We start from the raw sequence: 17,314 nt of genomic DNA on the forward strand, positions 1-17,314 counted from the left end.
GTCTCACTGAGCCACCGCATCCCACTGCTAAGTAATATACCTTATATGCTAGGTATATGTTAAGTATATGCTAAGTATATGCTAAGTAATATACCTTAAATCAGGGAGAACATCTTAATACAAACATAAATTTAATCTTTAATGCTCCTTAATTAATCCATAACAACATCAAGAACAGAATGTAAAATTTTTCTCTTTAGCCCTTTCACAACTTACTTGTGGAATTTTGAAGAATCCTGTAATTCCAGCAATATGAGATGATGTGACAAAATCCAGTCCTCCAATGATGGCCATGAGATTCTTCTCGCTATCACACTTGTAGTTAGGGACAAATTCCTGGGATTTGAAAAGCAGGTCCAGAGTGGTGCGATAGGTCATCCTTGCATTGAGGTAACTCTCATAAATGTGGAACCCAAGAGTGATGTTAGGTAAGATCCGGGAGTCCTCATTGATCTCCTTCACAGCAAAGGCCAAGGCAAGGACGTGTTGATGAAATTTGGGGATTATACTGCAGATAATTTAAATAGTTGAAAGAGTAAATTGAGAATTCTCATAAGGTGGCATCATTTCTGAATGAATAACAAACAATTTTGTCTCTGACAATAGTAAAAAGATAATCACTTTTCTAAAATTCTTAATAATTTCTACAGAGGGGTCCTTGGTGTTATCTGAGCTTGGTTGCTTTCTTTCAGATATTTCATTACCCAAAGTAGGTAACATTATCACTGCCTGGCACTGAGGATGTTATCTAGTTTGGATGATGAAATGTCCGCAGGCAAACAATCAATTTCAAAGGACCCATCATTTTCACCCTGAACTAAAATATTCTCCTTTATCGGTAATTTATTTTACAAAGCATTTCCCTGACTTTCAAGAAATATGTACTGCAATAAAGACAAGTTGTCACTTTTTTTTCCAAAGTACTAAATTTTCTATGACGTTTTCAAAAAAATGTATATGAACAGATTCAGGAGCTATCACTTCTTTAACTGAATGTATGTTTTGCAGGGGCACAGTTGCTCAGCAGCTCAGCGGTTCGAATCCCTAGTGCTGCGGTGTAACGGGGTGAGCTCCTGTTACTCGTCCCAGCTTCTGCCAATCTAGCAGTTTCGAGAGCACATCAAAATGCAAGTAGAAAAAACAGGGACCACCTTTGGTGGGAAGGTAACAGCGTTCCGTGCACCTTTGGCGTTGAGTCATGCCGGCCACATGACCACGGAGACCTCTTCGGACAGCGCTGGCTCTTCGGCTTTGAAACAGAATGAGATGAGCAGCGCCCCCTAGAGTCGGCAACGACTGGCACGTATGTGCGAGGGGAACCTTTACCTTTACCTTTACCTATGTTTTGCGAGGAGAGATAATGCCAATCTTTCTAAAATTATCTTTATCCCAGTAAATCTTCATATAGAGTCTTACTGATCCGAATTTTTTTACATTTTATGTGAAAGATTTTTAGATAATGTAAAGAAGGCTATTTCTTCTTTCAAACCCAGATACAATTGAAAGAAAGGGAAGGCAGAGATTATATTTTAAACCCTACATTTATGATGAAATATCTTTAATCATATAAAGGATTTTGACAAAATAAAAAATAAAATAAAATAAAATAAATATATTTTAAACCCTACATTTATGCACAAATAACTTTTTAGTCATATAATGGATTTTTGAAAATCTGAGTAACATTAGATAAAGAAAAAAATTCTTACAGTGGTATTTCATAAGGTTTTATAGAAGGATTTTCACTAAATTTAATTTCATAAAGGTGGTAACCGAAGTGAGACGCCATTCCACCAATGATGAAGTCTCCAGGCTGGTACCACTCATGTGGAACAAGGAAAGCATCACTTGCAGGACATTCCAGAGTAATTACTTTGTGTACCAAAAACATCACAAGAAACTCCTTCATGCTTTTGCTATTGTGAAAATGTTTTTCCTTTCAACCTACCGATCAGAAAGTACATATAATCCAATACTTCACCTAAAGTATTTAGGTTTATATCTGAGATTGCACCTAATGAGAAAATCTATTATTTTCTATTCGAAGATCCATGTGAATGCAAATTTGTGTCTTGAATGCCACCAGGATTTGAACAGATACTCTGGCAGAAAGGAATAGAGGGTGGATACTTGAAACAACAAATCTGGCAGAGATGTTATTACCTCTTGTACCAAACTCCCTGTGGTTTCTTGTTGAATTTCAATATCCTTCTGTGCAGCCTTTAAAGTTTTAGCCTATAGTAATTCCTCTGGGATATAATTATTTTGTTTTGATGAAATAATACGTAGCTGATGGTTCAGCTATTTTTTTTAAAAAAATGAGCACTGCCAATGAAAGTAGCCTATGGAAGATTTGCAATGGAATATATATTTAATTGTTAAAAACAATGCTTTTTTCAAAGTACCACATTTATTTTCTACCGATTTTTGACAAAATAAAACACGAACAAATCCAATAGGTATCAGTCTTTTATTGTACGTATTTTTTTTCAGAGTAACAATGCAGAACTTTTTTTAATAAACAACAACAAAAACTACCTGAAGCTCACTAGAAATCTTTAAAAGATTCCTTCTACTGAAGTTTTATGCATTCTATTGCAAAGGCTTTTAAGATAACTTAAAGTAGAGGTCCCCGACCCTTGGACATGCCAGAAACCAAGCCCATGGAAACAAGAGATGACCTATCCGTGGGATGCAGGCACCACATTCATCCAGACTACAGGAAAACCTTTCCCCCCCAGTAGCCTGACTAGGTGGCTCAGTGTCTAAGACACTGTGTCGTGTTCCACTCCTCCTCTGACGGCCAGGTCGGGGAAGTCCGTATCAAGCGTGCCTCTGCAGCTCTGCCAAAGTCCTATCAGAGTCCTCAGGACAGGTAGGAATCCAAGGTGTGACTTCAGCAATCAAGATTAGACTTTGCCTGACTCAGAGAATGCCAGAAAGCAGATCCTTTATATAGGCCATGGGGTGTGACTCCATGACTCAGCACTTATACAGGCCTGCCCCTCCCTTCCTTTTTCTGACGTCGCCTCTCCATTCTCCGGAAGCGTGGATCTATCCATTGCATCTTTTCGTCTCCAGCTGTTGGTAATCCCAGCTCGTGGCTGGCTTCAGGCACACATGCTATCGGAGGGAGGTTTGTTTGTTCGGTTTGTCCGGGCATGGTGCCAGGGCTGGGGGCTGGAGGCATGCCAGGACATTCTTCAGCACTATCAGCGTCCGGCAGGAGATAAGAGGGGCCCAGCTGCGGCGGAGGGGGCGAGCGAGGCACAACACACTGGTTTGTCGATCAGAAAGGTTGGCAGTTTGGTGGTTCAAATCCCTAGTACAGGTCTCCTGCGTGAGCAGGGGGTTGGACTAGATGACCTCCAAGATCCCTTCCAACAATGTCACTGTTGCTAGTTTCATGTTTGTCATATCTCCTTCAATCACAGAGGAATGTACGTTTGTTCTAGGATTTGGGCTGAATTTCATATTTGATTTTTAAAAAAAAAAATAATGCCAGACTTCGAATTGAAAGCCAAATCAAGTCACTCTTTATTATGGTCATTAGTCAGTATGTCAACTCACAAAGCATCCCTGGCCTGCTCTCGAACTGCCATAGGCAAGAGGGATGGGAATCCGAGCAAGCATCATGGCAGCCAAATGTGAAAGCACATTCCAGACATATCTATCTCAAGGCTGTCTCCAGGGTTACCCACAGTGACCTGATGAAAGTGAGCGCTACAACCCGTGAAACTGCTCTGTTGACAAATGTGATAGATCACGCATCCTGGGAGGACGGGCGGGGGGGAGGAAAGAGTCATGATTGGGGCATAAACTATGTGGGTCAGAATTGGCTTCATTTGGAACGTCCCGACATGAAGCTCCTAATAAATAACTGGATTTCTTTTGAAGATTGGCTTGAGGCTCATGATTTAATTAGGACATCCGTCAGAACCCTGACAGCAAGCCAGCTCTCACCCCACGTAATTTATATTTTGAATAAAGTCTGAGAGAGAAGGGAGAATACAAATAATAGAGTTGGAAAGGACCTTATAGGTCTTCTTATCCACCCCTCCCCTGCTGAACAGGAGATCCGATGCCATTTTAAAGGAATATTGTCCTGTCTCTTTGTCAATGCTTCCAATGATGAAGCACCCCCAACCTCTGAAGGCAAGCTATTCCATTAGTTGATTGCTCTCACCATTAGGAAATTTCTCCTTAGTTCCAAGTTGCTTCCCTCCTTGCTTAATTTCCATTCATTTGTCTTGCCTTTTGGTGTTTTTAAAAATACTTTGACCCCCCCTGTCTTTTTAGGAGTCCCTCAAATATTGGGAAAGTGCTATCATGTCACCCCACTTCTTCTTTTCTCTGGACTAGTCACAACCACGCGTTTCCGCCTGATACGCCAGTTGCGTCCCTTCCTAGACTGGGATTCCCTATGCACGGTCACTCAAGCCCTCGTCACTTCCTGCCTGGACTACTGTAATGTTCTCTACATGGGGCACCCCTTGAAGAGCACCCAGAGGCTCCAACTGGTCCAGAATGCGGCTGCGCGGGTAATAGAGGGAGTGACTCGAAGCTCCCATGTAACACCTCTCCTGCGCAAGCTGCACTGGCTTCCGGTGATCTTCCGGGTGCAATTCAAGGAGTTGGTTACCATCTTTAAAGTGCTCCATGGCATAGGACAGGGGTATTTACGAGACCGCCTGCTGCCACGAATGGCCTCCCAGCGACCTGTGCGCTCCTATATGGAGGGCCTCCTCATTGTACCGTCAGTCAAACAATGTCGACTGGCAACATCCAGGGGGAGGGCCTTCTCCGTGGGGGCTCCTGCCCTCTGGAATGAGCTGCCTCCGGGGATACGACAACTCCCCGACCTCCGGACCTTTCGTCGCAAGTAAAGACCTTTTTGTTTTATTGCGCAGGGCTAGCCTAACGTATTTTAAATGTGGGTTTTATTATGGTTTTATCACTGTTTTTATTCATTTTGGCCTAATTTGAATTAGATTTTTAAAATATTTTTTAATTTTTGTAACTTCATTTTTATCTGGCTTTAAACCGCCCTGAGTTCTTCGGGAGAAGGGCGGTATATAAATAAATAAATAAATAAATAAATAAATAAATAAATAAATAAATAAATAAATAAATAAATAAATAAATAAATAAATAAATAAATAAATAAATAAATAAATAAATAAATAAATAAATAAAACAGTTCCTCTAACTGTTGTTTATATGTTTTAGCCTCCAGCCCCTAATCATACTTGTTGCTACTCTCTGCACTCTTTTCAGAGTCTCAACATCTTTTTTATACTCTGGTGACCAGAACTGGATACAGTTTTCCAAGTCTGGTTTTACTAAGGCTTTGTAAAGTGATACTAGAACTCCATGTGATCTTCATTCTATCCCTGTATTAATGCTTTCTAGGATTGTAGTGTGTTTGTTTGTTTGTTTTGCCTGGGAAAATTTCATTTCAATAAATTTCCCATATTATTAATCTTGATAACAGTTTACAATGGAAATAGATTTATGGGTAGAAAGTGAAGTGTTATGACCCAGTATGAAATCTGTTTTCTTTCAGTACAGTTTTCAATACAGTTTTCTTTCAATACAGTTCAATATTCGGGATTCACAAACTCAGTGTATATTACATTTCAAAGCACCCTAACAAATCCAGACTAATATCTTTAAAACAGTATATTAAATATATATTCATAAAATGGTAGTCATCTTTTTACTATATTTGTATAGTGCTTTAGGAATCGAAATATAAAACCGATGAAAATGTCGCTGCAAAAATTGGACATTATTTCATTGATGATGAAATATCATAACAGCAAGAAAAGAAAACTAGATGAAAGTCAAGTTCAACAGGAGTGTTGAAAGGGAGAATTAATTAGGTTAAGGAATCTTGGACAATGATGGAAATGCAGGATCATGAGCACTTACTGAAGAATGGGCTTCAGTATGAATGGATCTTAAGTATCCTACACAAAACGTTCCTTGACAGAAAAAATAAATTATGTTCCTATAGTTTTTTATAAATACTTCCTTAGAGCAAACAGTTTTTCTATTCTTTTTTTAGCATTTTTTTTAACACAAATCCTTCTTTGAATAAAATAATAATAATAATTGTTCCTGCAATTTATATATGTTTCTTACAGACTGCATTATTTCTATTTCTTTTTGCAGGAAATTTTATAAACAAGAAAGATTGCATGATTTACTAATTTCTCTTTGTGAGTTGTTCTCTGTGGTTGAGGTCAGGTCTGAAAACAATGATGTAGCACTTTGGGAGGAATATGCATCCCAGTAATGCAGCACTGGAGGCCAAGATGGAGAAGACCTCCACAGCTACCATGGCTTTGCCTTTTGTGCTCAGATAGGCTGGAAAGAAGGAGATCCACACACTGCAAAAGGCCAACATGCTGAAGGTGATGAACTTGGCTTCATTAAAGCTGTCAGGTAATTTACGGGCAAGAAAAGCCACAATAAAGCTGGTGATGGCCAAGATACCCATGTAGCCCAAGAGACAATAGAAGAAGGAAGCTGACCCCTCATTGCACTGTAAAATCATTTCTTGGAGCTCTGAGTGCATGTCCAACTCAGGGAATGGGGGAGATGTGGACAACCAAAGAATACAAATCCATACTTGTAATAGAGAACATGAAAGCACAATAGAAAAGGACATTCTTCTCCCTACCCATTTCCTCATCTGAGATCCTGGTTTAGTTGCCATGAAAGCCACAACCACAGTGATGGTTTTGGCCAGTACACTAGAAATGGCTACTGAGAAAGTGACGCCAAACATTGATTGTCGGAGAAGGCAGATTACTTCACCAGGCTGGCTGAGAAAGAAGAAAGAGGAGAGAAAACAGAGCTGAAGAGAGACTAGCAGGGTGTAGGTGAGGAACCTGTTGTTGGCTTTGACAATGGGAGTATTCCTGTGCTTAATAAAAGTTCCAAGTACCCAAGATGTCAGGAAGAAGAAACCAAGAGCTGCTGAAGCTAAACCAATTCCTAAGGCTTCTTTAAAAGTTAGAAAGACCAGAAGTTTCAGGATACATCCTTTCTTTTCTTGATTTGGATAATGATCTTCTGCACATTTAAAACAGTCATCCATATCTGGAAGAAAAGACAAGAAATTGGTCATCTAGGCATTCCAAATTATTGAAATTCATTTTATTAATTTTATGCATCCTAAACTTGTATATTAAAGTTTGCTTCAGTCTCATGAAAATTGGTAAAAATTCCTACCCTACCATTTTGATTTGAAATCTTCCCCTCCATGCATGGAACACAGTCAAAGCAGCAGAACTGATTTCCCTCAATCCCCTTCTTCCAGGATCCAGGGAAACAAGGGTCATTGCATCGAGAAAATGGAAGTACCTGACGATAAACATGAAAATGTTTGGAAAAGGAGGGTTTTAAAAACAGTTTCTGAATTTTCTCCTTAATGGAGTGACATGATTACTGACTTCCGAAAAGGAGACTGAATGTAACAACTTCCATCAACAGATGTAGAATTTACAATGATGTACAAAAGTTCCTATTTGAAGGGAAGGGGAAATATAGGGGAAAGGGAAGTTGTGAATGTTCCAACACTGGAAATTTTTAAGAAAATGTTGGATAACCATCTGTCTGAGATGGTGTAGGGTTCGCCGCATGGGCAGGGGATTGGACTAGAAGGCCTCCAAGGTCCCTTCCAACTCTGTTGTTGTTGTTATTATCATTATATTCTAGCACATGGTGATAATCTCATGAAAACATAGACACTCTTGTGGATTCAAATGGAAATGCCCACCAAATAGGCAACCATGTTTTTTTATTAAAATATAGTTTTGGTCAATTTGAGGAATGCTTGACTGTAAACATTGCAAAGTGTTAAGTTGGGAGAAGGAGGAGACTGGAGACAAGCTTCAGAGAACAGCTCTTTATTCAGCAACTACGTACAATCCAGCAGCTAGCCTCTCTGACAGCTTGCCGTTTTATAGGGAGCTGTGACGGGGCTCAGCCAATCAGGTTTGAGAATTCTACCCGCTCAAACAGCGGACCAGATAGAAAACTATACAAACTGTCAATTTCTAACACAAAGAATATGCCATTGTTTATTTGTTTATTTATTTAAAAAAAAACAGAAATTAGATTTCTAAAGAGTCTATGTTCAATATGGGATCATAACAGATCAAGGCATGGTGGATTCATTAACTCGATACCTGGTTAAAAGCTGGACTCCAGACAATCGGATCTTCATCAATCCATAATTCCTTCCCCTTTGGAGCCTGTAGATCCATCTTTCCAACTCTCACTCTCTGAAAGGATCTGTTTGGAAAAGTGATCAAGTTGGTGATGTCGAATCCACCTGTTGCTTCCCTTTTCTCATTCAGGAACACTCTTTCCCCAGCTGAATTGTTAAAAGAAATGCCTTGAAGAAATGAATGGAGCTACTTGAAAAGGAATGAAAGAGAGAGGGAATTAAAAGCATTATAATAGAGAAGAGAAAAACATGTTCAAGTTTCATTCACTTATTCTTCCTATTCCTATAACTATTATTAAGTATGAATACTTAGAAATTTGACAAACAATATTACTTCATAATGTACATGTCCACACTATCTATCTATCTATCTATCTATCTATCTATCTATCTATCTATCTATCTATCTATCTATCTATCTATCTATCTATCTATCTATCTATCTATCTATCTAGTTTGATATTAATATAAGGAAGAGTAAGAATGAGCTGAAGCAGAATGAATAAAAGGTCCTGGAATTATGTACCTTCCTTAAGTTATGATTTAGATCAGGGATGTCAAACTCACATGGTCATATTGTCCTCATGTGACATATCGTGACTTTTCCCCCTTTCGCTAAACCACAGGTGAGCGTGGCCAGTGACGGATCTAACATGCGGACTGCGAGTTTGACATTCTTGATTTAAATTCACTACATAAAGAATTAATCCGACGTAGTTCATATCTAATTTTTCCTCATTGTCCCTTACTAAAATTTAAAATCTGAGACTCAAGCATTTTATTTTATTTATTTATTTTATTTCATTTATTTCATCAAGCATGTATTTTATGACAGATACAAGTGTAAAAATAATTATAAATACATGTAAAGGATACAAATAAAAGAAAACATTAGGACAGGGACGGTAGGCATGCTGGTGCACTTATGCATTCCACTTAGAGACCTCTTAGGAATGGGGTGAGGTCAACAATAGACAGTCTAAGGTTAAAGTTTTGGGGATTTGGGGAAGAAACCAGAGTCAGGTAGTGCATTCCAGGCGTTGACAACTCTGTTACTGATGTCATATTTTCTGCAGTCTGGTTTGGATTGGTTTACCATGATTTTGTTTCTATTGTGTGCTCTTGTATTGTTTTGGTTGAAGCTGAAGTATTCATTGGCTGGTAGGACATTGCAGCAGATGCAAAATAGAGATTATTGCAAACGTGTTTCCTTAATTCATCCTATAGATGCCACATCTAAGAAGGGCCACTTTTATTTCATTACTCTAAAACTCTGATGGAGACAGAAAGCTCAGCTTGTTAGCCATGAAAAGTCCATGAGCCACATAGAAAAATCTTGGAGAATTCATTATTTTTGGAGGAGGCAATGAAAAGTAATCTAAATTATCATTTGAACTGTCTCTTCTTATGCAATGTATGGTGGTTTACTAAGTAGCCTCTACTGACTACTAAACCATAATTTATACAGTATTTTCTCGATGTTCAGAATTTAAAAAAAACTATTTTTTCTATATCTATTTCAGACAGAAGAGTAAGTTAGGGTCAAGAGGAGGCTGGAGGTCCTCTAATCCAACATCCTACTCAAGGAGGAGACCTTACGATATTTCAGACAAGTAGCTGTCCTTCTCTTCATAAATATCTCCAATGTTGAAGGTCTGAAGGGAAACTGTTCATTGTTCTCACCATCAGGAAATTTCTTCTTATCTCTAGGTTGCTTTCTCATGCTTGATTCCATGTGCAGAAAATACTAAGACTGTCCACAATGGGATCAAAACATAATTCTACATCAAACTGCTTATTAAAATAAAAGAAGTGTCCAAGGCGAAGGGAATACCTGCCAAGCCTGGAGATGTGAAAGGTTAGGATTTTTACAGATCATAGGTTTTTTTCTATTGAAATGTAATGTGTACAGAGCCTGCAAAGCATGAGCCACAGCATAAACAGCATTGTAGATGCTGTAGCTTTGGCCTGTCATCTCCATTTCAAAGGCAGGTCCAGGAAGATCCTCCAGCTTCATCTCCCCAGTGAATTTTCTACTCTGCATTTCTCGTAACTCTGGTTTTGGAAATGAACAATCAAATGCTTGTTCCCAAACTTCCTGTAGAAACTCATCTCTGGAAACTGAAAGAGGATTTACAGTCTGAAGAAACTCCTTGAAACCTGCAACTGCTCTTGAATGAACAGTGAAGGAAAGAGCCCCATGGAACAGGTGGAGATCCCACTTGATTTGAAATCCTGATAATATGAAATCAATCTGTGCAGTCATGATCCACACCCTTCTATATAAGGCAATTTCCTTGCTTTCAGGATCTACTATAAATGTGACAAATCTGAACCAAAGAATTGTCAATGATTCTCCATAGACAAGAAATGCATTGGCTCGGCTATTTATCCAACTCATGGAAATAATTAAGATTCTTTCAATTACTTCTGGGAAGTTTTCGAAGTGGACTAGCTGTGCAAGTCTTTCTATGAACGCTGAGCAGATTCCATTCTGTGAAAGTAAAGGCTGCATTTTCTGTAAGAAATTTTCTCCATCATTGTTGTCAACTGAAAATATCCCAATCCACGTCCACCTGAAATGACGAAGCAATTGGATAATCCCAATATATTGATGGTCCTCTTTGGGGACCATGAAATAAAGTGAAGAGAGCTTACTGGTCTGAAATTCCTCTTTGGGTAATGAGCCGTATGTCAGCTGCAAGAAAGTGAAGTAGTATTCTCTAGAGTTGTAAGATCAATTGCAATTGTCCAGATCTAGTTCTCATACAAAATATATTCAAAGAAGGAATTGTTTTCCTGAAATTATTCTAGGTATTAATATGGAAATGAATGTATTGGAATTATTTCAAACACATATAACAAACCTAACCTAACCTAACCTAACCTAACATAACATAACATAACATAATGTAATAACAGAGTTGGAAGGGACCTTGGAGGTCTTCTAGTCCAACCCCCTGCCCAGCCAGGAAACCCTACAATGGTTATCCAACATTTTCTTAAAAATTTCCAGTGTTGGAGCATTTACAACTTCTGCAGGCAAGTTGTTCCACTGATTAATTGTTCTAACTGTCAGAAAATTTCTCCTAAGTTCTAAGTTGCATCTCTCCTTGATTAGTTTCTACCCATTGCTTCTTGTTCTACCCTCAGGTGCTTTGGAGAATAGTTTGACTCCCTCTTCTTTGTGGCTGATATGCTTAATTGATGATTTCTTGATATGATTGATCAGTTATTTTGATAGAAGCAAAGAACTCTATTTTCAAATCTTTCCTCAGGTATGGAATGTCTCCAGATGCTCACTTCTTATATTTGGCATTGTGGTTTCAAAATTATGCCAACTAATAGACCTTAAAAGAATAGAATAGAATAGAATAGAATTTTATTGGCCAAGTGTGATTGGACACACAAGGAATTTGTCTTGGTGCATATGCTCTCAGTGTACATAAAAGAAAAGATAAGTTCATCAAGGTACAACATTTACAACACAATTGATGATCAATATATCAATATAAATCATAAGGATTGCCAGCAACAAGTTATAGTTATACAGTCATAAGTGGAAAGAGATTGGTGATGGGAACTATGAAACGATTAATAGTAGTGCAGATTCAGTAAATAGTCTGACAGTGTTGAGGGAATTATTTGTTTAGCAGAGTGATGACCTTCGGGGAAAAACTGTTCTTGTGTCTAGTTGTTCTGGTGTGCAGTGCTCTATAGCGTCGTTTTGAGGGTAGGAGTTGAAACAGTTTATGTCCAGGATGCGAGGGATCTGCAAATATTTTCACGGCCCTCTTCTTGATTCGTGCAGTTTACAGGTCCTCAATGGAAGGCAAGTTGGTAGCAATTATTTTTTCTGCAGTTCTAATTATCCTCTGAAGTCTGTGTTTTTCTTGTGGGCTTGCAGAACCGAACCAGACAGTTATAGAGGTGCAAATGACAGACTCAATAATTCCTCTGTAGAATTGGATCAGCAGCTCCTTGGGCAGTTTGAGCTTACTGAGTTGGCGCAGAAAGAACATTCTTTGTTGTCCTTTTTTAATGATGTTTTTGATGTTAGCTGTCCATTTGAGATCTTGCGATATGATAGAACCCAGAAATTTGAAGGTTTCTACTGTTGATACTGTGTTGTCAAGTATTGTGAGAGGTGGAAGTATGGAAGGGTTTTTCCTAAAGTCTACCACCATTTCTACGGTTTTGAGTGTGTTCAGTTCCAGATTGTTTTGGTTGCACCACAAGGCTAGTCGTTCGACCTCTCGTCTATATGCGGATTCCTCATTGTCTCGAATGAGACCAATCACTGTTGTGTCATCTGCGAACTTCAATAGCTTAACAAATGGATCATTGGAGATGCAGTCATTGGTATACAGAGAGAAGAGAAGTGGGGAGAGCACACAGCCTTGGGGGGGCCCTGTGCTAATTGTACAGGTATTTGATGTGATCTTGCTTAGCTTCACCTGCTGCTTCCTGTTTGTTAGGAAGCTTATGATCCACTTACAAGTCTGTTCCGGTACCTGTAGCTGGTTTAGCTTAGTTAGAAGAATGTCTGGAATGATGGTATTGAATGCTGAACTAAAGTCTACAAAAAGGACCCTTGCATAGGTCTTTGGAGACTCAAGATGTTGTAGGATGTAGTGCAGAGCCATATTAACAGCATCATCTGTTGATCTATTTGCTCGGTATGCAAATTGCAAGGGGTCTAAGAGCGGATTTGTGATGGTTTTCAGGTAGGAAAGCACTAGCCTTTCAAAGGTTTTCATGACTACAGATGTTAGAGCAACTGGTCTGTAGTCATTCAGTTCCTTGATAGTGGGCTTCTTCGGCACTGGGATGATGGTAGAGCGTTTGAAGCAAGAAGGAACATACAATGTATCTTAATACAAAGCTAACGCTAATGTTTATTGCTTCTTGATTAATCCAAAACAACATCAAGAACAGAATTTAGAATTGTTCTCCTTAGACCTTAGACTTACTTGTGGAATTTTGAAGGATCCTGTAATTTCAGCAATATGAGATGATGTGGCAAAATCCAGTCCCCCAATGATAGCCCTGAGATTCTTCTGTCTATCACACTTATAGTTAGGGACAAATTCCTGGGATTTGAAAAGCAGGTCCAGAGTGGTGCGATAGGTCATCCTTGCATTGATGTAGCTGTCATAGATGTGGAACCCAAGAGTGACGTTAGGTAAGAGCTGGGAATCCTCATTGATCTCTTTCACAGCAAAAGCCAAGGCAAGGATGTGTTGATGAAATTTGGGGATTAGACTGCAAATAATTTCAATAGTTGAAAGTGTAAATTGACAATTCTCATAAGGGGACAACATTTCTGTATAAATAACAAACATTTATTTCTGTGATGGTAATAGAGAGAAAATAGCCTTTCCAAAATTCTTAATTTCTAGAATGATCTTTGGTGCTGTCTGAGCTTGGTTGCTTTCTTGCAGACATTTAACTACCCAAAGTAGGTAACATCATTGCAACTCAACACTGATGTTGTTATCTGCAAGAAAACATTCAATGTCAGAGGACCCCCCATTATGAACAGATTCAGGAGCAATCACTTATTTACAGCATGTATGTTTTGTGAGAAGAGATAATGCCAAATCTTTCTAAAAATTATCTTTATTCCAGTAAATCTTCAAATAGAGGCTTCTTGGTCTGACGTTTTGTACATTTCATGTGAAAGACTTTGAAAATAATGTAAAGAAAGTTATTTCTTCTTTCATAACCAGATACAATTGAAAGAAAAAACCCCTTCACAAATGGATATCTGCTTTTCTGTCTAACAGACAACAAGTGGTCAAAATTGGCAATGCTCTATCTAATTCTGTTCCTGTCAGGAGTGGCGTTCCTCAAGGCAGCGTTCTTGGACCAACACTCTTCATACTATACATTAATGATCTTTGTGACCATATCTCAAGTAATTGTGTTCTCTTTGCTGATGATGTCAAACTAATTAACACCACAGACAATACATCTATCATTCAAAAAGACCTTGATCATCTAACCGCTTGGTCTAAAACTTGGCAACTCCAAATCTCAACCAGCAAATGCTCAGTCTTACATATTGGAAAAAAGAACCCAAACAGTAAGTACATACTTGATGGACATTACCTTACAGATGACCCCCATCCCGTTAAAGACCTTGGAGTTTTCATGTCAAATGATCTAAGTGCCAAAGCCCACTGCAACTACATAGCAAAAAAGGCTCCAAGAGTTGTAAACCTGATCTTGCGTAGCTTCTTTTCCAAAAACACTACACTACTAACCAGAGCATATAAAACATTTGCTAGACCAATTCTAGAATACAGCTTGCCTGTTTGGAACCCTCACCGCATCTCTGACATCAATACAATTGAACGTGTCCAGAAATATTTTACAAGAAGAGTTCTCCATTCCTCTGAAAACAACAAAATACCTTATCCCACCAGACTTGAAATCCTAGGCTTAGAAAACTTGGAACTCCATCGCCTTCGACAAGACCTGAGTTTAACTCATAGGATCATCTATTGTAATGTCCTTCCTGTTAAAGACTGCTTCAGCTTTAATTGAAATAATACAAGAGCAACCAATAGATTTAAACTTAATGTTAACCGCTTTAATCTAGATTGCAGAAAATATGACTTCTGTAACAGAATCATAAGTGTTTGGAACACTTTACCTGACTCTGTGGTCTCTTCCCATAATCCTAAAAACTTTAACCAAAACCTTTCTACCATTGACCTCACTCCTTTCCTAAGAGGACCATAAGGGGCGTGCATAAGAGCATAAACGTGCCTACCGTTCCTGTCATATTGTTTTTTCTTTTCTTCTTCCTATATATATATATATATATGCTTATACCTCCTAATATTTACTCATATATATGTTTATATACTATATAATTTTTTTGTATGACACTTATATATATTGTTGTGACAAAATAAAATAAAATAAAAAATAAAATAAATAAATAAATATGAAGGCATAGATGATGTTAAAAACCCTACATTTATGACGAAATATCTTTTAATCATATAAAGGATTTTTGACAATCTGAATAAGCTAAGATAGAGAAAAAAATTCTTACATTGGTATTTCATAAGGTTTCTTAGAAGGATTTTCACTAAATTTAATTTCATAATGGTGGTAACCGAAGTGAGACGCCATGCCACCAATGATGAAGTCTCCAGGCTGGTACCACTCATGTGGAATAAGGAAAGCATCACTTGCAGGGCATTTCAGAGTAATTACTTTGTGTACCAAAAACATCACAAGAAACATCTTCATGCTTTTGCTATTGTGAAAATGTTTTGCCTTCCATCCTACCGATCACAAAGTACATGTAATCCAATACTTCATCTAAAGATTGATCCAAGGTTTATATCTGAGATTGCACCTAATGAGAAAATCTGTTATTTTCTATTTGAAGATCCATGTAAATGCAAATTTGTGTCTTGAATGCCACCAGGATTTGAACAGATACTCTGGCAGAAAGGAACAGAGGGTGAATACTTGAAACAACAAATCTGGCAGAGATGTTATTACCTCTTGTACCAAACTCCCTGTGGTTTCTTGTTGTATTTCAATATCCTTCTGTGCAGCCTTTAAAGTTTTAGCCTATAGTAATTCCTCTGGGATATAATTATTTTGTTTTGATGAAATAATACGTAGCTGATGGTTCAGCTATTTTTTTTAAAAAAATGAGCAATGCCAATGAAAGTAGCCTATGGAAGACTAGCAATCGAATATATATTTAATTGTTAAAAATAATGCTTTTTTCAAAGTACCACATTTATTTTCTACCGATTTTTGACAAAATAAAATAGGAACAAATCCAATAGGTATCAATCTTTTATTGTATGTATTTTTTTTCAAAATAACAATGCAGAACCTTTAAAAAAAAAAACTACCTTAAGCTCACTAGAAAACTTCAAAAGATACCCAAGTTTCATACATTCTAATGCAAACACTTTAACATAACCTAAAGCAGAGGTCTCCAACCCCTGTCCATGGCAGAAACCAAGCCCATGGAAACAAGAGATGCCCCATCCATGGATGCAGGCAGCACATGAAACAACATTTATCCAGTATGCAGGAAAACCTCCCCCCTCCCAGATAGTTTCATATTGGTGATATTTCTAGGATTTGGGCTGAATTTCATATTTGATTTTCTTGAAAAATGCCAGACTCTTTCTTATGGTCATTAGTCAGTATACATTTTGAATCAAGGGTGAGACGGAAGGAAGAATACAAAGAATATCAAATAATAGAGTTGGAAAGGAACTATAAGGTCTTCTCATCCACACAACCCCTCCCCACTGAGCAGGAGACCCTAGACCATTTCAAACAATTGGTTCTCCAGTATCTTTGTCAAAGCTTCCAGTGATGAAGCAGTTCCAACTTCTGGAGGCAACCTATTCCACTAATTGATTGCTCTCACCATTAGGGAATTTTTCCTTAGTTCCAGGTTGCTTCCCTCCTTGCTTAATTTCCATTCATTGTTTCTTGTCTTTCCTTTTGATGCTTTTTAAAATAGTTTGACCCCCTTGTCTTTTTAGGAGTCCCTCAAATATTGGGAAAGTGCTGTCATGTCACCCACTTCTTCTTTTCTCTGGACTAGGCATACCCAGTTCCTCTAACTGTTGTTCATATGTTATATCTTCCAGCTGCTAATCATTCTTGTCTGCACTCTTTCTAGAGTCTCAGCATCTTTTTTTATACTCTGGTGACGAGAACTGGATACAGTTTTCCAAGTGTGGTTTTACTAAGGCTTTGTAAAGTGATACTAGAACTCCATGTGATCTTCATTCTATCCCTGTATTAATGCTTTCTAGGATTGTAGTGTGTTTGTTTGTTTTTTTGCCTGGGAAAATCTCATTTTAATAAATTTCCCATATTATTAATCTTGATAACAGTTTACAGTGGAAATAGATTTATGGGTAGGGAGTGAATGATTGGGACCCAGTATGAAATCTGTTTTCTTTCAATACAGTTCAATATTCGGGATTCACAAACTCAGTGTATATCACATTTCAAAGAACCCTAACAAATCCAAATTAATATCTTCATAACAGTATATTAAATATATAT

The 17,314-nt window shown here is 38.0% G+C and overlaps 1 protein-coding gene across 1 annotated transcript; it reads right to left on the bottom strand.

Moving 5' to 3' along the window:
* Positions 1–6,211: 6,211 nt before the first annotated feature.
* On the bottom strand, positions 6,212–15,511 carry LOC131197000 (vomeronasal type-2 receptor 26-like). Its single transcript, XM_058180550.1, has 5 exons — positions 15,312–15,511; positions 13,216–13,507; positions 10,077–10,940; positions 7,248–7,374; positions 6,212–7,110 (listed from the first exon to the last, which is right to left on the bottom strand). The coding sequence occupies exons 1-5, from the start codon at positions 15,509–15,511 to the stop codon at positions 6,212–6,214; spliced, it is 2,382 nt and encodes a 793-aa protein (XP_058036533.1).
* Between the last annotated feature and the right edge of the window lie 1,803 nt (positions 15,512–17,314).

Source organism: Ahaetulla prasina, chromosome 4 (assembly GCF_028640845.1).
Source record: "Ahaetulla prasina isolate Xishuangbanna chromosome 4, ASM2864084v1, whole genome shotgun sequence".
Lineage (NCBI taxonomy): Eukaryota > Metazoa > Chordata > Lepidosauria > Squamata > Colubridae > Ahaetulla > Ahaetulla prasina.